The following is a 20993-nucleotide window of genomic DNA, read 5'->3' as shown; positions in this document are numbered from 1 at the left end:
GCACAAATATACAAAAGAAAATACCTTTGCCTGGGGAGAGTCAACTAATACAGACTCAGTATAGCTTACAATACTAGAAGTTCAGGTAACACTTTGAGAGCATGTCAGGCCACTGTTCTTGCAACCTCTTTTAAAAATTTCAGCTCATCTAGTGGCGTGTGCTTGTAGTCCCAGCTGATAGCTACTCGGGAGGCTGAGGCAGGAGAATGGTGTGAACCCAGGAGGCGGAGCTTGCAGTGAGCTGAGATAGTGCCACTGCACTCCAGCCTGGGTGACAGAGCGAGATTCCGTCTCAAAATAAAATAAAACAAAATTTCAGTTTATCATCCTAGGTCAAGGTATGACTGCCTCTGATTAATCCAATACTGCTGTCAAACATTCATAAATAGCACCGCATGGAAGAGTTGATAATATTGTATGTTAAATCCAGATTATAATATACTATGACCAAAATCCATTCCATGGTGTTTTATCTTTGTGGCTTCTAAATTAGACAATTAAAAAAACAGATATGACTTTTTTCAAGAAAAATAAAATCAAATAAATTATTTGTGAATAAAGCAGTGTGTAGGCTGGGTGCAGTGGCTCATGCGTATAATCCCAGCACTTTGGGAGGCTGAGGCGGGAAAATTATTTGAGACCCGGAGTTCAAGACCAGCCTGGGCAACACAGTGAAACCTTGCCTCCACAAAAAACAAAAAGGTTTTTTAAAAAAGTTAGCCAGGCAAGGTGACATGTGCCTGCAGTCCTAGCTACTTGTGAGGCTAAGGTGGGAGGATCACTTCAACCTGGAGGTGGTGACTGCAGTGAACCATGCACTGCACTCAGCCTGGGTGACAGAGCAAGACCCTGTCTTAGAAAAAAAAAGAAAAAAAGAAAAAAGAAAAAGAAAGAGAAAATAGCATGTGAATTGTCATATGCTTCCTGCCTACTATTCTCAAGAATGACTATGCTAATGTCTCTGAAACCAACATATAGAATTATAGTCCTACTTAATTTATGAGACATCTGTGATATTCCAGGCAGGTATTGTGTTAAAGAGAATAAATGTAATTGAAATATAGGCTCTTCCATTGAGAAATAGTTTACTAAGTAATGGTGGTAGAATAATACATATAAACTTACCCCAAGCTGATTTCATTAGCAGTAATAGCTATTTATGGACAATGAGTAGCCAGGATTTCTATTTAAAAGAAGTTTGAGTGCAGTAAGATAGATAGAATTGGAGCTAGAGTATTTGCATAGCAATTTGCATAGCACACACAGCGTTTTAAACTTCATTGCATATATATTTGGAATGGCCTCTATGTGTGTAATGGAGAATTGGGTTCTTGGATGTTGAATGGTTAAATATTCCCTTTCCAAGCCACTTCTTGTAACTATTGCTCTTTACAGAAATATGTGCCAGAAATCCTACTGAACCCTGTATGTATAATATTTCTAAATATTAAAAACCCAATGAAAGAATAACATGAGACACTGAAATATAAATCAACTGGCCCAAGATTTCATAGACTGTGGGTGGTGAACTGATTTATAATTTCAACTATGTACAATCTTACTGCAAATTTTTTGTTATGCTTATTTGTTATTATAAGCTTATGTGTTGCTCTTTGATGTCTTCATTTCCTCCCACCTGTTTACAATAGACACATATTTTCATTATATATTGCCAACTTATAAAGACTTTTCTAGAAGTGACCAAGGTTCACTGAACCTTTGGTTGTATCATCCAGGTGAAAGTCTGAGGCAGACATCCTGTTCCACACTGCCGTTATTCCTACTGGGGTCTCACACCTCTCTCACTATCCATAGGTGAGATCTAAAGGGGGTGGTTTTAATTTTATTAATAAATATTTTATAGCATATTTCTGAAACTAATTTTTTTACATTTAGAAGAAATGCCTTCAGAACTTCTGTTTCTAACAGCTGTGCCTTTAATGTAATGGCATACAGGCTGTATATAGGTAAGATGTAAAGCTCACATAAAATACAAGATTAGTTATGCTACCATTTGTTTAGCACATTATGTTCCATGCTAACCACTTAATCCCATTTACTTACTTAATTCTTACAGCAACGTTGAGAGGACTGTATTATTATCAGGATTCTACAGATGCATAAACAGAAGTTATGAGTGGATAAGTAACTTGCCTGGGGTTGTACCACAAGTGGTATAGATAGGATTTGGACCCAGGCATTTTGGCAAATTTTTTATTTATTAGTAAAATACTATATGAAATAATAATTCTCCAGTGACATTCCTATTTATTTCCTCTTGGATCTAAGAGAGCGGATATGTAAAAAGATTAAATTTGATGTTTCTTTAGGCCCTTAAGTGGCGACTTATTTTCGTACCTTCTACTATTTGTCCAATAATTAATCCAATAATAATGGACAAGAATTCTAAAATTCTTATCTAGGGTGCAAGTTAAATTTGATTTTTTGTTTTTAAAATTAGCTTAATAAGGGAATACTCTAAATAATGAAAAGAGGCAGAAAATGATAAAAGGAAAGGAGATGAGTTGAAGCTGCTGTCGAAATAATAGGATTCGTAATTTAGAAACAATTCAGCTGTGTTGATTTTTTATGATGCATGAAATTCGCATTCATGCAAACTAAGGTTGCTTTTCTGGCTCTTAGAAGAGCTCCATTAAATGTTGTCTTAAGACTTGTGACTCCAGACTTCCTGGTAGGCCAATATTATTATATAACAAGGGATTGTCAGAAACGGACCAACTATAAGTGAGTGACACTGAGGGCAAAACCTGAAACACAGGCAATATCAGCTTTCCTGGCACTTTGTTCTGATCCGTATTTAAGTCCTTGTGTCTATTTGTTCAACCAGGAAATTCTCATATGTATCCTCAGCTGTTTTATAGAACCAGAATGTATACATCCAAAGATTAAAATTTCATCTCATTTATTTACATATTACTGACATAAGGGAGGAATAATAAAGAGTTGAATAATGGAGTGAGAAGCAAGAAGAGAATTCAGGTAAGAGACTGGAACGAAAAGGCTTGAAGTAACAACCTCACAAGTGAGTGAAGCACTTCTACATGAAGGATGAATTACCACCCTTTATGGGAATCATAAATTTGCCTAAACATTTATTTTGTTTGAATCACAAAGCATCTAGTATTTTTAAATTTTATGCCTCCAGGTAACAGATGTATTGGCTAGATAGGCACCGAGACACAACTTTTTATTTTTTCATAAGAAAGCCATTGCACATATGCACACACTTGTGTGTGTGACCCATGAAAGTTTTAGAAGTTTTATCCGATTCCAGAATTTAGTAAAAAACCTAGCTTGCAAATTCCCTGACAGTCTTAAAAAAAAATATGGCCATTAAAGTGCTTTTAATAGCATGGAGGATGAAAAATACTAATGAAAACATTCCACCATGCAGTGGATTTTACATGGTCGGTCTATAATGTGTGGTCTGTTTTACAAATATGTCTCCAATCTTAAACCCACAGAAGGAAACAATATACCTCTTATGCAGAAAGTGGTTTGAAACCTACTTGATAGATTTTTAAGTCACCGCAGAGTCTGATTGATAAAATACAATTATACCTCCAGAGTAACTTTCTAAGATATTAATGTGACAAAAATAGCAAAAAATAATAATAACAATAAGACTACACAATACTGAAGATGACTTTTATCCATCAGGGTCTAGAAAGAAACAGATGGCATTTCCAAATTGAATAATTTGGGGAGAGTTAATAGTCAATTTGCAATGAGTATGAGCAAAATATATTGAAAATATAAGGGAAAGTTGTATACCCCATGGGTGGAAACAGCAGTGGGTGATTATCACCCATAGTCTTGAAAAAGCAAGGAGAAGGAGCATTTTCCAGAACCCAGAGAAAGAGAGGCATTTTTGCAGAAAGCTACCTGACAAATACTGAGACCTTCATTTGTGGGACAAAGTCAGCTTGTGGTGATCCCTCAAGGAAGGGATAATTACTCTAAACTCACCCTCTTCCATTCCTGTAATCTCCTACCGGGACTCTGGATTAATTCTTATTGGTGTAATGAAACTGAAAGCCAGGAGCAAAGGAGCCTTGGTGAGATCCAACCTGGTGTGCCTCCTGGGCACAGAGCAGGGTGGGGAACAGTGGGACATGGATCTACACGGACTAGTGGAAGAGATATCTAGCACACCTGTGAAAATAACATTTGAAATGCATATGAACATGATACTTTAATTATTACTGAAACTGGGATTTCCAACAGAAAAAATAAAGATCTTAAAACTCAGTGGAATGTTAAGTACTTATAGGAAGGAACAGTCAATTAATTAATAAGCAATGGGTCTTTCCATTTTGTTTTGGAAAATTAAATTTACGGAATGAAAACTACTGGCAGATTTTACTTTGGGTGATCTTAAGTAAGAAGACTACTGTGAAAGAAGGATTTTGTAAATTACATGTGTAATTTACAAAAAATTATACATGTCATTTACAAAACTTCTGTTTGTATTATTAATTAGGAAGTTTGCCACACCTCTGGTCATCTAAATTTGCCACACATCTGGTCAACCAGAGGTGTGGCAAGCTTTTTGGTCTCATGTGAACATAGTCATATAAAACAGAATTTTGGGAAAAAAATAAACCTGCTCATATACTATCCTTTATAAAGGTTCAACAAGTGTTACACTAAAAGCTTATGCCAACCTGACTTTATATATTACTTTAAAAAAAGTAATCACCCTTTCACACAAACAATTGAAGTAAAATCATCACCTTCTGCATTTTAGAAATCATTGAATGTGCCTATTTTCTGTCCTTTCATAACTACAAAGATGTGTTAATTCACTCCTCAAGGCTTTTTCTATGGTACTTTGACAATTTAGCCAATGATCATTTTACTATATTCTTTTTCTTTTCACCCAAATTAGAGTCCATTTGAAACATTTTCAGTACAAGAATGTGCAAACTTACAAAAAAAAAGTCTTTGGTTCTCCTGCTAGGGATTACAATTACTAACTTGTTCAGAATGGCAACTCATTTATCAGTAGAGAGTCTTTTATAAGTGTGTAGAGCAAGGACATGCTTTTGAATGATATTTTTTAGGGAGAAAAGGGAGCTCTTCTTTAGATAGTTTTTATATTATTTCCTAGCCAATACAATTGTTTGGGCTGCCCAGTTATAAATACAACTTGTATTCATGTTCATGATTAATAAATACGTAAGTGCATAATATATTATGTTGGACCAAAAGGAATTGCAGTTTTGCCATTGAATGTAATGGCAAAAACAGAAATTATTTTGCACCAGCTTAATATCTGTACCAAAATTCAGATGGCTTTTTGTGATATCTGTCTTCTTTTTACAAGATAGTCTTTTAATGGTTACCACTTCTCAAAGTATTGGCCTTGTACTTAGGGAAAAGTCCTAAGGGGTGTTTAAAATAGCCTTCTGGTCACAATTGCTAGACTTTTCATAGTGATCCTGAAGTTAGATAAAGAGATTAGCAAGTTTACCCATTAAATTTTATATTTAGGGAATGACATGTTCATTTTTAAGACAATTTGGAGTGTTTGTAGAAAATTCTATGTAGCGCAAAATTTAATAATAAATGCGGCAACTTACAAGCGATTGTCCTTATCTTTCTAGCACATCTAAATGTAATAACCCTAGTTTATATTTATACAGTGCTTTACAATTTGAAATATACTTTTCCAAAGTTTACCATGTTTGCTCCAACAGAAATTCTATGAGGTAAACATGCAAGGGTCTTTATACTCATTTTGCAAGTTCAGCAAGTTAGAGGTAGAGAAGGCCCGTGATTTTCTTCCTATCACATGGTTAGTTATGAAGCTGCAATTCTAATGCAAGTGTTGTAACTACAAATCTTGTGATTTTTCCACCGATCCCACTTGACTAAATAAATAATTTGTGCCTTTATATTCCAGGTCCTGTATCGTCTTGTAGAATATAAACATTAACTCTTTCTTGCAGTTCTTTATTACATACACATACATACAACACACATAGATACACCTTTATGATATATACTCTGTTGAGTAAGGTTAATTTTGCCATTTTTGTTTTTCAGAGTTTCTTAATTAGATGTTTTATTGTTTAAAAGATTATAAAAAAGAAGTAAACTTTTAAAATTTAATTTATTTTTGTTTTCTAAAATTAGAAATGAGGTCTTACTATGTTGCCCAGGCTGGTCTTGAACTCCTAGGCTCAAGCTATCCTCCCATCTTGGCCTCTCAAAGTGCTGGGATTACAGGTATGAGCCAGCTTGCCTGGCCTAAAACAACTAAAACTTTATGCACAAAGTTGTTTAAAGAAAAAGCTAGACTATTTCCATGGACCTGCCTGCTTCCCTTCAATCCCACCATGCTAAGGACTAAAGGTAACCATTGTACATAGATTGCTGTGTTAATAGCCAAGATTGGATTAACATATTTCTGCTCAAACATACATCTGTAAATATGTAGAAATATATAGGAGTTCTGTTTGTTTTTAAAGAAAGGGAATTACTCTCTATACATAATCTATTTGAAAGAAATGGAATTGTCCTCTATATGTTGTTCTATAACTTGATTACCTTAACAATATATATCATGAACATTACCATTTGCCAATGGTATATATAACCTCATATTTGCATTATAATTTCTGTATGCACATCATACCCATATATAATTTTACACAGATCTCTTAACATTCTCTTTTGCTTTTTAAGATTCCCTGACCCCCGTCTCCTCTCTTTTCTTCATTCCCCTCCTGCTGGACTCTCTTCCTTCCTCCCACCTCTCTACCCAATAACTTATATTAATATAGTTTTTGCATAACTTTCCATGACTTTTTCCATGCTTATATAGTCATATACTACTGCATGTCTAAACACAAACCTGTGCATGCATATATACTTATAGAGGTTCTATCCTGGTATGTTTTACAAAGAATCGTATTTTATCACTTCTTATTTTACTTTCCACTCTTGAAGTTATCTTATGGAAATCTCTCAAATGCCGGAGATCCAATTCATTTTGTATGACTGCATGATATTTTCAATGTTTGGCTCTACTATAAATTACTTAACCATTCTTTATTGATGAGCATTGTTTATTCTGTTAGTCAAGAGGGAGAAATGACGCCTTTTGTTTTAACACAGATAATTTAGTATAAAGATATATTCCCTGGCTGTAAAAGATCATTAACTAGGTAACTGAAAGAAAAAAAAAATAAGGACACAAAGACGTTGCAAAGGCAGGAGTTGTAGGAAGCAGCCATCCTCCCTAGGTCTGAGTGAACAGGGGAAGGAAATTAAAATTATTAAAAGCTTGGAGGAGGGCCCCATGGAACTGGAACTCAAACCTCTTGGAATTCTAAGAATCCAACAGCTGGTCTTCAAAGGAGTGCAATGAGCCTGTTTCTGGGGTGTTAGAAACCGTGTATCTAGCTGCCAGCTGCTGCTACAGGAGGGGATTGCAACTAACTCCCAGGGTGAAGAAGCATTTCTAGGATGATGCAAACACAAGAAGCCTATAGAAATCAAATAGATGGAGCAAATTCTGTTTTCGTTTTCTAGCCTTCTAGTTTCCCTGTGACCCCCCTCAACCCCCACTCCCCAATAAGCAGAGCTTAGAACAGAGTCACATGACACAACAGAAAAGTGGTTTGTGGAGTCCTAGCCCAGAACAGAAGCTAGAAGGTGGGTTTAAAGCTTTGAGACATTAAATTAACAACTGTCCCATCTTTATTGCTGGGATTCTCTTTTTTTTTTTTTTTTTTTTCTATTTTTAGTTCAAAACAAAGTTGTATTAAGTGTCCTCATTCACATATTTTTATGTACTAGTGCTTGTATTTCTCTGAAAGATTCCCAAGGGTGAAATTATTGCATGAAGTAATATTTTTAATTCAATATATGTTGCCAGATGTTTTTTCAATGATATTGCAGAAGAAAATCACATTTCTACTAGCATTTTTTGAGAGTATTCATTCTTCCTATTGCCATCAGCAACAGAAGCTATAACTCTTAAATTTTTTCAGAGTGATGAATAAAAAGTGAAGTCTTGTTGCTACTTTAATTTACATTTTTCTGACTGCTCATGATTTTGAGCATCTTGCCATACATTTATTGACAATATGTAGTTCCTTTTTTGTGAATTTCTGTTTCTATCTCTGCTCATTTATTTTTTCTATTGGGTTCCTTTCTGTTGCCTCTTTTGTGAATAGACAAAACCACTGCATATTCTAGAAATTAAACTTTATCAGTCATTTGTGTTTCATGGTTTACTAATGCAATTGTTTACTCACTTTAATTTTTTGTATATTTCTGGACAGAGGATAATCAAATATACCAATGACATATAGTTTCCGGTTTGTGTCTTAGCTATGTAAATCTTGCCCATCCCAAGATTGAATTCGTAATTTAGACTTATTTCGAAGTTGTTTTTGTTTTGTTTTGTTTTGTTTTTTTATCTTTAACATTTAAGACATTGTTCCATCAGGACTCCATGATTATACATGCTAAGTGATAGAGGTCTGATTTTTTCTTCCACAGAGGTAGCCAGTTGTCCAGCAACATTTACTATATCAACTATCCTCAATACTGACTAGAAATATTTTTTATATGTGAGATTCTTACATATATTTCTGGATTTTCTATTCTTGATTACACTGATCTTTTGCTTAATTTCTATGCCAATACCATACTGACTTAATGATAGTGACTTTTAATATTTGCAATGCCTAGCATAAGAAGCTCTCCTTTTTTTTCATTATTTTCTTGGCTCTTCTCAGGTATTTTTTTATGTATATGTTCTTTAAGATCATTCTTCTTTAAGGTAATTTTATCTATCTCCATTCTTCTCCAGAAAACAAGAAATAAATTCTATTGGAAATTTAATTGTAGCTACATTCTATTCATATGTCAATTTGTAGTGGGTTTATATATTAGAAAATTATCTTCCCATCAAAGTATAGTACTTTATTTGTTCAGATCACAATTTATACTCCTCAGTAATATTTTATAGAATATATTTTTGAATAAAATTTCATGTCCTTGTTAAGTTTTCCTAAGTGTTTTATAGTTTTTGTTTTTGTTATTACATTTCTAGATATTTATTGCTAAGAGAAAGTTGTTGATTTTATAGTGTTTCCATTAGGGTAGACACAGTATTATAATAAATAAATCAAAAATGTAATAGCTCACAAGAAATACACTATTTTTTTCTCTCTGATGACGGTTTAGAGTATATACTCCAAGTTGGCAGAAGGCTTTTCATTATGTGGTCACTCAAAGACCCACAAGAATTCAGCTCTACCTTCTTTGATATGTGGCTTCCTGCCTTGCCCTGATAGTGTCCATCCCAGCATAGAGCAGTAGGAAAAAAGCATGTAAGAAATTGTATGGGAGATTCATGTGACAGGCAGGAAATTGACAGTTGTTAGTTCTGGTCACATCTCATTGGAAGGAATTTGACCTTAGGCAACCTACAACCAAACGAAGGCTGGGAGATATAATGCCACTGTGAAGGCGTATATGCAGTTATTATTCCATTAATGCATAAGCAAAAGACAATGGATTTTAGGAAACCTAGTAGACTCTGCCATGGTATAATTGTCCTATATCTAAGTACTCTACTAAAGTCTAATTAACTGTAGCAGTTTTGATTCTTAACCAGAGACACTTGGGATTTCTAAGATATTATGTCATTAATAAGAAAGGATTGTTTTATTGCTTCTTTTTCAATACTTTTTCCACAAAGTTTTCCATTTCCTTGTTGTATTTGCTAAAAACTCTAAGACAAGTTGAATAATAATAGCAAGAACCTCTAACAGATGTTCTTCAATTTTTATAGTTTCTGTATTTTAACAATTAGAATTATATTTTGTATTTTTTTAGAATATTGTCTTTGTTACTACAAGGGGTTTCCTTCAATTCTTTTTTTACTTAGAGCTTACGTTAGAATAAGACTGCCAGAGTTTGTCAAATATCTTTTCAGAATTTAATTATAAAATCATAATGTTTGTCTCTTTCAATGTATTAATCTAATAGATTATGTTGACAGGTGTCCTGAGTTTTTAAAACCTGAAATAGATAAATTCTATTTATTCTATTCTTTGGTAATTTTAGTGATACACTGCTCATGTATCAAAGATATATGCTACTATTGAAATATACATTATTTTTAAAGATTTTCTGCATCTGTAGTTCCAAATGAGATTGGAGCACAATTTTCTTTTTCTTTCTTCCCCGCCCCCCTGCTTTTTTTTTCCTACTGGTTTTTTTTTTTTTTTTGCTGGGTAGGGAGTACTATCTTAATACATCTGAAGTTTCATATATGCCATGTTAATAATATGGATTAGGGAAATTTATGTTTCTGTGACAATAATAGTATACATAATATTGGAATTATGTGTTCTTTAAAGTAAAATACAGCTTAGTTGTAAAATCAGAACGTCCTTATTCATTTTAGAAGCATATAGACTTTTATTTACTTTTTGAATATTTCCTTGATTAACTACCTTATGGTTTTCTCTTTTTCTTGAACAAATTCTGGGAGTTTTTGCTTTACTGAAATATAATGTATTTCATCTAGGTTTTCATATTTGTTACAATAATGTTACATGTAGCATTCTTTTTATATAGTTTTTTGTGCCTGTGATTATGTATCATTTCTCATGTCATATTTTTTTCTCTCTTTCCCTTAATAAGTCTTATAGGAAGTTCATCTATTTTGCAATTATTTTCAAAGACTTTCTTTAAGAAAATCTTTTTATCCTTTCTCTAACTTAAATCAATTTAATTAGTTTTAGCTTTTATGTTTCTTTTATTACATTCTTGTGTTCTTTAATAATGAAAACATTTATAAACTTTTATCTGGATACAGCTTTTGCAACATTCTATAGGTTTTAATATTATATATTCTATAGCTTCTGGCTCTATTTCAGTTTTCATTCCTTTGGACCAAGTATTATATAAAAGTATCTTAAGGTGATTAAGACTTATGAGTCATTTTTCAAAATTGGATTTCTAATTGTATTGGCTCAATATTGAAAAAAAATACTCTGTAAAATCTCTACTTGGAAATATTTGTTAAAGTATTATTTAAGATCAAATAATTTTTAAATGTTTCATAGACATTAAATGTTTATCACTTAATAGGCATGAGATGTTTTATATATCTTTTAATCAAATTTTATTGCAGTATTCAATTTCCCCATGTCCTTGCTTATTTTTCATTTACAAACAACATTGTTTAAGACTTTTCTTCTATTCCAAGTTATAATTACCCTAGCAAAAATTGCTCTACTGTCTACTTAAAAGTTTTCAGATGACCCTCCAAATTACCTTATTTTCTCCTTTCAAATACTTGGGATTTTTAACCTGAAAAAAAGGGGGAAATAAAATTGCAGAATAATATCAGATTAGTGGTCTCTGTAGGAATGTCTTAGTGTGTTTTTTTCCTGCAGAAATTTTTTTTTTCCAGGTTACATTAAAAAAAACTTTTTTAAACTTTATTATGTCCATTATGTCCCTCAGTCAATGACATAGTACACAGAAAATTTATACCTAGATTCATACATGTCCAGTCATGTTGTATATTCTTAGGACCGATTACTTCGGTGTTTGTTTGTTTGTTTGTTTTTTGAGACAGAGTCTTGCTGTGTTGCCCAGGCTAGAGTGCAGTGGTGTGATCTCAGCTCACTGCAAGCTCCGCCTCCCGGGTTCACGCCATTCTCCTGCCTCAGCCTCCCGAGTAGCTGGGACTACAGGCACCCGCCACCATGCCCAGCTAGTTTTTTGTATTTTTAGTAGAGACAGGTTTCACGGTGTTAGCCAGGATGATCTCGATCTCCTGACCTCATGATCCACCCACCTCGGCCTCCCAAAGTGCTGGGATTACAGGCCTGAGCCACCGCGCCCAGCCAAGACCACTTCGTTTTAAAGGAACTGTGTCACTTTCCTTAGAGTATAACATCAAAAATTCATTAAAACAAAACTTGGTAATGATTTTTTCATTTGGTAATCGTTTTTCCTTGCTAGTAAAACGAATCCAACCATGTTTAGTACGATAAACTTTGAAAAACAATAATAATCACAAAACAGAACTATTAATATCAGACATATTCATAGCAAACCGATGATTAGAAACTTCTTGAAAATATTAAAATATTTTCAATAAAACTTACGAAACTGGAAGTCTCTCTCCCTGTCTGTATACTGTGAATGACGTGATGAAATCCAACATTACTGCTTAATGATTCCATCCATTCCACGCAGACTTGTTAGGAACTCTTGTTGCTTCCAACTTTGATTGACCTACAAGGTCACTATAATTTGGGTGCTAGTAAGTTATGTTAGATTTTGAGATTCTGAGACAGCTCATATTTAATCTAAGGTAAAGTAGTTAAACTGATTGTAATGAGGTATGACAACCATATTGACTAATCTGCAAAGAAGACTATGACATTGCAATAGCAATGGGACAAGCCACCCAATTAATTAGTAGCAAATTGGACAGATTGCTCTGGACGTTTTCCAAGAGAGGTAGTGCTTCTGGTGCTTTGCGTCAAAAGCAAGGCAAACCAACTTTCTTAATCCCCCTGGGCAGAGAATGATTTAATTTTTAATTTTTAAATTTTATGTGCCAGAATCAGAGGCAGAATTGAAAGATATAGAAACTAAGATGTTTATGTAAAAAAAAAAAAAAAAAAAAGAAGTGTATAGTGACCTATGTTGATCACCATGATTTTTAAAGAAAGCTCATTCAGTGTTTCTTATACATCTGAATTATAGTGGAAATGTCATACCTTCACAACTCATAAAATGTTTTCATTTATAACTCATTTGTTCCTTACACAGATTTCTAAGATATTATCCCCCCATTTTACAATAAGGAAATTGAAGTCCAGGAATGTCAAACAATATACTCCTGCCAGAGCTAGCACATCACCAGAGGTCTCATTGCAAGACAGTCTCTCAGTTGACATCACTGCCGGCACAGCACAGTGTACACCACTGTCCTCCCGCATGTTAACTTTTCTGATGCCCTTTCCTCTTCCATGTACTGGTATAGAAACAACAGAGAACGTAGCCATGGCAAAAATGTTAACCTTTGCCTAAGTTTGTTTATTTCAATGCCTGACCTTACATTGGGAGAAAATAAAGCCAATCCATTTCAAGTTAAAAGATCCTTTGAGGTATCAAATAATCAGTCAGATGCTTTCCCCCCATTAGATTGGTGGATGCTGGCAGAGTGTGGAAAGAATATTCTTATTATATCTCTGTGGTGAACTCACACAATTGTAAAGTGAATCTGGCCTTTCTTGTTTTATCTCAAAACACCATGAAGTCCCACTTAGTTTGAAAAATTAAGTAATCCTGTGCAAAATTAAATTTCCTATTTTGCATGATTCCTGTGGCAGCACCTTTCAATTCTAGTTCTTAATCATGTTCTCAAATGTCATGTAAATATAGAAAACGTAACAAAATAACCACTGCTACCACTATCTCCCAAAGCCTATTATATTATGTGACTCTGTCCTACACAATAATGTGTCAAAGTCCTAAATTTCACTGAGAAGGAAAGATGGATTGATTTTGTTTTCTAGTCTCTAGAAGAGGAGTTGAGATGTCAGTAGAAAAGTGCCTCTCTCCATCACCAGTGGAGCTAATCAGGGAAAAATGTCTGCGGTAGCGTACACATTAATCTCCAGCTGGAGCATGGAGCTGTTATGAGGTGTAACTAACCATGTCGTTGTGACTCATCTCGGTCTGTAATAACATGCTTCACAGTGACATCAGTGGTTGTATGAGATGGATGTTGCATGTAAAGGAAAAAGTACTGTTCAGCTGGAATATCTGTAAGTCTGCACATGACACAGTGACAGTTTGCAGTGAATGCAGCCACTGTTTTTCTGCAATAACACATCTGCCGTATCCTGTCATCACTGTGTCTCTAAAACTGTCTCAAGTAGTCATCATGGGCAATTTCGGCCCCAAGGGTTGTTATAACAACTTAGTTCTCAAAAATGGCCTATGTCAAGTTGCATTGCAGTTGCTTACTCAGGCCCACTTTGGGGCTGAGTCCAGAAGTTAAAAAAAAAAAAAAAAAAAAAAGGAAAGAAATGGAATTCTTACATTGGTGAATTATTTCAACGACAATGTTATGTCAGATCCTTTATAAACGTTTAGTATTCAGAATTGACTCTTCTAACATTTTCCCTACAGAAGTAGAGATGTACTTTGATCTTTGATCTCTTTCTACATGTAAAATGCATAATGCTTATAAACTCTGTTTTTTCCAGTTGATTATCCACCATAATTGGCACAGTAGAAAAAGTAACTATATAATTTTCAGGAACACAATGTCTCTGGACTTCAAATGGGAGGGCCTAACTACTTAAGGTTCATTTCTACTTTAAAATTATATGACCTTTTAAAAAACATTTCTTCAAAAGCTTTTTTCATGCCTCTTTTCTGCTAAATAAAAATTCTTTCAGAGGAAAGAACTGAGGATATAAATATTTATAAAAGTTTTAAGTTTTAATTTGAAAATATATAACCAGAAGCATCTTAAATTTTAAAAAGTAAATGTTTTAATTTCAAAGTATGTAAAATAACAAAAAATAAATAAAATGCAGTTTAGAAGAATACAAGGTGGATGTATATACCATATACCCAGCACAGAATATTTAATGATGTTGAAAACCAGAATTTACTCAGAATTGCCTAGTTGCAAGGGCAAAAGGGGAAATAGTAGACTACACTTTTACTGTCTAATTTTAGTTTCAAAGAATTTCAAAAATTTTTCTGGAGAAATAATTATTTCCTGGAAACAAATACTTGTAACCTGATTAATACTCAGATATTAATTGAAGCATTTTTAAAAGTACACTAATATATATTAGAGAAATATGATTTCATAAAAGAAAAAAGCATTCTGTGTAAGCGATTAGTATGTGTATTAGTCAAAACAATGTAGAGAGCATTCACAAATTTCCCTGTGCTGTGGTTTCTCTTCTCAGTGGTCCAGTATGGTGAAAGTGCCATACCTGCTTTTAATTAATGTTTCCAATTTTATTTTTCAGAATGAAAAATCCCCGGGGCGATCTGCAAGTCGATCAAGTAACATTTCAAAAGTAGGTGAAATGTACTCATTTTCTTGTTTTGTTGATTTCTACACTTCATGAGTTCACATAAATGTTTATGTTTAACCTGTAATTGTTATCTGTGAGCAGAACACAAATGTGATTTCTTCATGGTTTTAACTATTTTAAGCTTTTACTATAATAAAAGGACGTGATTTTACTCAAGAAAATAAGTTAGACTATTTTTTCTTTTACCATGCTGTGTGCAAGAGATAATTTGCTTCTTTCTTCCCTTCCCTTCCCTTCCCTTCCCTTTCCTTCCCTTCCCTTCCCCTCCCTTCCCTTCCTTTTCCTTCCTCCCTCCCTCTCTCCTTTCCTTCCTTCCTTCCTTCCTTCCTTCCTTCCTTCCTTCCTTCTTTCCTTCCTTCCTTCCTTCCTTCCTTCCTTCCTTCCTTCCTTCCTTCCTTCCTTCTCTTTCCTTCCCTCCTTTCTTTCCTTTCTTTTCTTTCTTTCTTGTCTTTCTTTTTCTTTTTCTTTTCTTTCCATGCTGGTTAAGAGCACTAACTCTGGAAAGTAAGGATCTGACTGTAAGTCACTGCTCTGTCACTTCCTGCTTACATGACCCTGAGATGTTCACTTTACCTTCCTGAGACACAGTTGCCTCTTTTATGACATAGGGGCGATGATAATATCAGTCACCTGAAGGAGGTTTTCTGAAGTGGTTATAAATTAAAACAAGGCCTTTCAAATATCTATCACCCTAGTTTCACAATGAAGAGCTTTGCCCGAACCAAAGCACTCTGTCATCTGTCTCAACTTGAATACTAATGTTGAATAAGTAATGACCAAAAAACTTGTAAACAGTACTGACAACACCTTTGTCACACCAAATACTTTTTCATGATCTAGGGGTGAAATTATATCTGCATTTCTAAACTGCTCTTTGAGTTTTACTTAATCCAGCTTGTTTATCATGTTTTAGTCTTTAATGTTTTAAGAAATAGAAAAATCAAGAGTCTAGTTTCCCTTCTATGAGTTCTTCTTCAGGGTCTGGTATGTATTAATTGTACTTCTGTGTGGGAGACAATTAATTATAAAACTGCATCTCATTTGGAGAGAAATGAAAAACTCTTCTCTTAAACATCACTTAAATCGAACCACAAACATTCAACCATCGAACAGTGGTAGGATAAACAGATTTCAGTGCACATGAGTTTACCTATTTAAACCAATTTAACTTTCCTTTTATGTTCAGAATGAGTCACAATGCTAAATATGTTGTTGAATCCTCACTACCTTTTCATAAATTGATAAGTGAAAAACTATTCATTGACTACATAATTTATCAATTATGAAATGGCCAAATCTAGAAATACTGAAGTTCTTTAATTTGTAAAGTATTGGAATGGAAAACTTTAACATTGGAGCAAAGATTTTTTCCTTAATTTTGTCAAAATAATTACTTGTGTTGAAGACTGTGAGCATTTTTAGAGTGTGAGAGTCAGTATAATGGAGTGATTGGATGGATAGCAGAGTCACTCTTAGGAAGGTTGTTTAACATCCCTAATAAGTTTGTCTGTAAAAGGAGTATATATATTAGTATCTACCTCTTACAGTGGTGCTTAGAACAGTGTTTGCCCTGTGTATTAGCTATTTTTAGTATGGGGTTCTTAATATTTCTTTATCAGTGATGGCTTCAAGCAAGTGCTCAATAAATATCTTCTTAAGCCAGTAAATTGGAACATGGTCTATAATATATGCAATGTTTTCTAGGTGTAAGAATAACAAAATGCAGAGTAGACAGGATTAAGGAAGATGTTAATAATCTGAAGTTATTTCCTTGAAAAAATGCATATTCCTATTTCCATAAAAAGCGTGCATATATTTAACAATAAATAATAGATTGTCTTAAGTCAGTAATAGTATTACTCATAATGGGTGTCTTCCTTACCTTTTATCTGCTTATGCCATCTACTGTCCTTGGACACAGGAAAATCACAGAGAGTACAGAGGACTCCGTCTAGAATGCAATTGCAAAATTATCTTTTATATTTCTAAGTCTCCTTTCCTGCCTATTTCTTGCAGTTCTTTAATGAATCAGACTTTCTCATCATCCATATTTGTTGAGTGTCACATATCGAAAATCTTGTTCTATACTGGGAATTATGGAGTAATAATTTTAAAAATTCCTTTCCCATTCCTCAGTGAGCTTACAGTGAAACTGGGTAACTAACAGTGCACAGAAGAGTTCACATAACAGGTGTGAGACTCCTATCCTGAGAATAGCCTGCAGCAAGATTAGCCCTTGGCTGACATCTGGAAACTTAGATTCCATAAGTAGTGCTTCACCCTCCCTGTTAAGGATGATTCACTGTGCCTGAACTGCAAACAACATAGCTATCCTAAGCACATGCCTTCCTTCTGGGAGTCTGGAGTCTTGGTACATGTGGTTGCCTACACACTCAGCCCCCATAAAAACTTTGAGCACTGAGTCTCTTACAATCTCCCCTGGTGGCAACACTTCTTCACATGTGTCGTCAAATTCATTGAGCACATCCCAGCACTCCCCACTGGGATGGACTTTTGGAAACTTGCTCCTGGTTTCCTCTGGACTTCACTCCATCACTCCCTGTGCCTTTTCCCTTTGCTGATTTTGCCTTGTATCCTTTCACAGTAATAAATCACAGTCGTAAGTATGAATATATTCTGTCTTGAGTTCTCTCAGAAAGTCACTGAGCCTGGGCCTGGTGAATGGAACCCCTAATACGCTATTTAAAAAAGAAGTAGAGACAGAAGCTATGGGAATTCAGAGAGCCATCACCTCCATCTAACTGGGACAGGGTAGCAGCAGAGAAAGTTTCTTAGAAGAATGGTATGTAAAAAGGCACTTGAAGAATGGGTGTGAATTGATCAACTGTCAAGGAAGGCTGTTTAAAGGGTTATAAGTCCAAGGCATGGGAGCTAGAAAACATAGATCATAAGGAGGAAGTTATATAAAATACTTTGTAAGGGTTTTTGAGATGGAATCTTAATAGAATGCATTATCTTCAGTCTACTCATAGAAGTCATACAACCTCAATCTGTGTGAGATTGTCAAGCTCAGTGAGTTTGACAGCACATGTGAAGAAGTGTCACCTACCAGGGAAGTTCATGAGAGTCTTGGTGTTCAACACCAGTCATTGAAGTGTTATCTGGCTTTGAAATAGAGAAACTGATCTAGAACCCATCAAGATCCTTGAGACTTTTCTTGGTGATTATGTATAAAATGGAACATGATTATTTTTGTCATTCAGGATTGTGTCTTATAAACATGATCTTGCTACTGTGAAAGCAAAAAATTCCAAACATGGGATAAATAATAAATGTGCAATTGTTAGTGAACATCAAACATTATATATCCTAAATTTTTACCTCTGGATCTTTGTACCATATATTATCCAATAGCAATTATACTTTGAGTTTTATTGTCCTTGCAACATTTACTTTTTTATTAATTTATATTTCTAGTTTGTCTTAGTAAATATAAGACAGTTACACCTATGATTCTCTTTCTTTCTCTTTTTTTTTAATTCAAGTAAGGTTGACGTGCCTTGGATATGTTACAGTTGATCCAAAAGCTACAGAGAAGTTATATAGGTTTAATACAGTATACGTGAGATTGTCAAAATATTTTGGATGTGAAAAAGGCAGCTTTCATTTATCCATCACTTAATTTTTTAATACTTTTTCATATTAGTGCTTGTTACTGCTTTTTAACACACATATTACTCACAAATAGGCTCCTCAAGAAGAAAAGTCAGCCAAATCTGGCCTTTTATTTCTTCTAGGGTGAAGGATCATTAGATTTAACTAGCAACAATATAATATGTATCTCACAAGAAAAACCTTTCAAAAACCAACTGTCAAAAGGAAAGAACGGCTTGTACTTCCAAGTCAAGTCAACAGAATTTTCTTTTAAATAAAATCCTTTGCTTTTTGGTGTGTGTAGGAAGCAGCTCACAAAATCTAATCTGTTTATGAGAAGATATTCAAAAGCCACTACCTTAACAAAATGATATTTCACTTAGTTTCCATCATTTCCTATTACATTCACTAGACTTCATTTACATGACAGAGAGTCATTTCAATTCTTCAGTTAGTCTCTACCTTAAAATGTCTTACACATTGTTAAGGTAAAGTTTATAAAATGTGCACACCAGTTAATTCTGAAATAAATAAAGATGCATGGGATAGTCGGTACAATTTACTAAACAAATATTTTTTGATGATGTACTGTGTATAAGGTATTATATGGTTCACAGCATTTTAAACAGGTGTTTTCTTCTGATCCAATACATACTTTAATTTTACTTCTGTTAATCTTCATCTCTCCGTATTTTTCCAGATTTGTCTTTAAGATCCCAAGGTATTTTCCAGCAAGGTCAAGGTGAAAGTGTTTCTTATATGTAAAATGTACTGAGAATTCTTTTCAGCTAAAAACCTGAGCCAAGTGTTTGCACCTCTGAACAGGTGTTTAATGTTCTGATTTATTGAGAGATCCATTTTGGTTTGCTAACGCAATGGACCTATAAATCATCTGTCCCTTCAGACTACATACCTTTAGAGGGTAAGTTTAATAGGTTGATGAAGTAAAGTAGGATATATAATTAGGAAATAACTAGGAATGAGGTGGACTAATTTGGGAACTTTCAGAGAGCCTGAGTTAAGGTCTATCCTGAGACCAAAGTTGAGGAAATGGGTATAAATTTAGTTTAATTATTGAAGTCTGGGTGGGAGAAGATAAGAAAGTCTGAGACCTTCTTAGGTCCTGAGGCATGTTATTTATATACACTCACTCCTTGGGTGATCTCATTTAGCTTCATAACTTTATATATAATCAATAGCCCAACAACTATCAAGTAGATATTTTTAGCTCAAATCTCTGCCATGAATTCCAGACTCAAAATGGTAATCAAATTTCCCACAAAAATAAATAATAGGAATCTGTCTTAGGTCAGGTTTCTCACAGCAGATCCTGAGATGAGAATTTTTTGCAATGACTCACTATGAGAATATTCCTAGGAGAAGACTTCCAAGGAGTAAGAAAGGCAACCAAGGGAAGAGAAAGAAGTCAGAAGTTCTCTGCTCCTGCATGGGGATGCTGGAATGTAAAATGCACTTCACTTTGTCCCCTCTTGAGGCAAGGGAGCAAGGTTTTCATCCTCCAGTGTTTGCCATTCACTGGCTCAGGGTCATTCAAGGTGAGAAAAACTCCCAGCCACTTTGATTCTCTTTACATGCAGGTAAACTGTCCAAGAAGCCAAAGGGCAGTTTTCCAAAGAGAATTGCAGTAGTAGGACTTTAGAAACAAAAGCGCACAGAAGTCAAAGGAGATGTGTACTGAGAGGGACCCAAATGGATTTTGGTGGAATACTCACAGCACCTGCTATCGTCCATCCTTTGAGCCACCCAGATCCATATGAACTCGTTTCATCCTGTCATGGATTCGTATAGATGATGATTGGCCACTGTTTCTGAGGAGAAACTTAAAGACATTGATTAGCCGAATGGGCTGTCACTGCTTGCAGCTGCAAAGTTATATCTGATTCATCATATCCTTCTTCTGACTCATTCCAAATATCCTTCATTCTTGATGATCACTTCTGTTAGTCTAAGTGGCTTACTGGTGAAGTATCTCTGTCCTTTGAACCTGATCATTCTGTAGTTGCTGTAATCACTTATTTGAAGTTAAACCTGGGTGTGGTAAATGAAAATATGCAACAGTGGATTCCCCCAAATTTCAAAATATTTTTTGCTTTCTCAAGTAGTAGGAACCCTACTTTCTAATAAAGAGAAAGTTCCATTGTTCAGTAAATTGCTGCTCTGCCTACTGGACAATATAACATGTGTTATTAAGCTCATGAGGGATCGTTCCAGTCA

At 34.5% G+C, this 20993-nt stretch overlaps 1 protein-coding gene across 2 annotated transcripts in view; it reads left to right on the top strand.

Annotated features, from left to right (window-relative positions):
• Positions 1-20993, top strand: part of MARCH1 (membrane associated ring-CH-type finger 1) — an 826141-nt gene that overhangs the window by 639141 nt on the left and 166007 nt on the right. The window contains exons 1-2 of one of the 2 annotated variants that reach the window (XM_025386159.1): positions 7404-7478; positions 15075-15125. Coding sequence is in view for 1 of the 2 variants with exons in the window: in XM_025386160.1 (XP_025241945.1) it covers positions 15075-15125 (51 nt within the window). In the remaining variant the exon portion in view is untranslated. Of the gene's footprint in view, positions 1-7403; positions 7479-15074; positions 15126-20993 lie in introns of those variants that run through there. The other variant, XM_025386160.1, reaches the window with a different exon arrangement.

Source organism: Theropithecus gelada, chromosome 5 (genome assembly GCF_003255815.1).
Source record: "Theropithecus gelada isolate Dixy chromosome 5, Tgel_1.0, whole genome shotgun sequence".
In the NCBI taxonomy this organism is placed as follows: Eukaryota; Metazoa; Chordata; class Mammalia; order Primates; family Cercopithecidae; genus Theropithecus; species Theropithecus gelada.
This window is presented reverse-complemented; position numbering and strand designations above follow the sequence as displayed.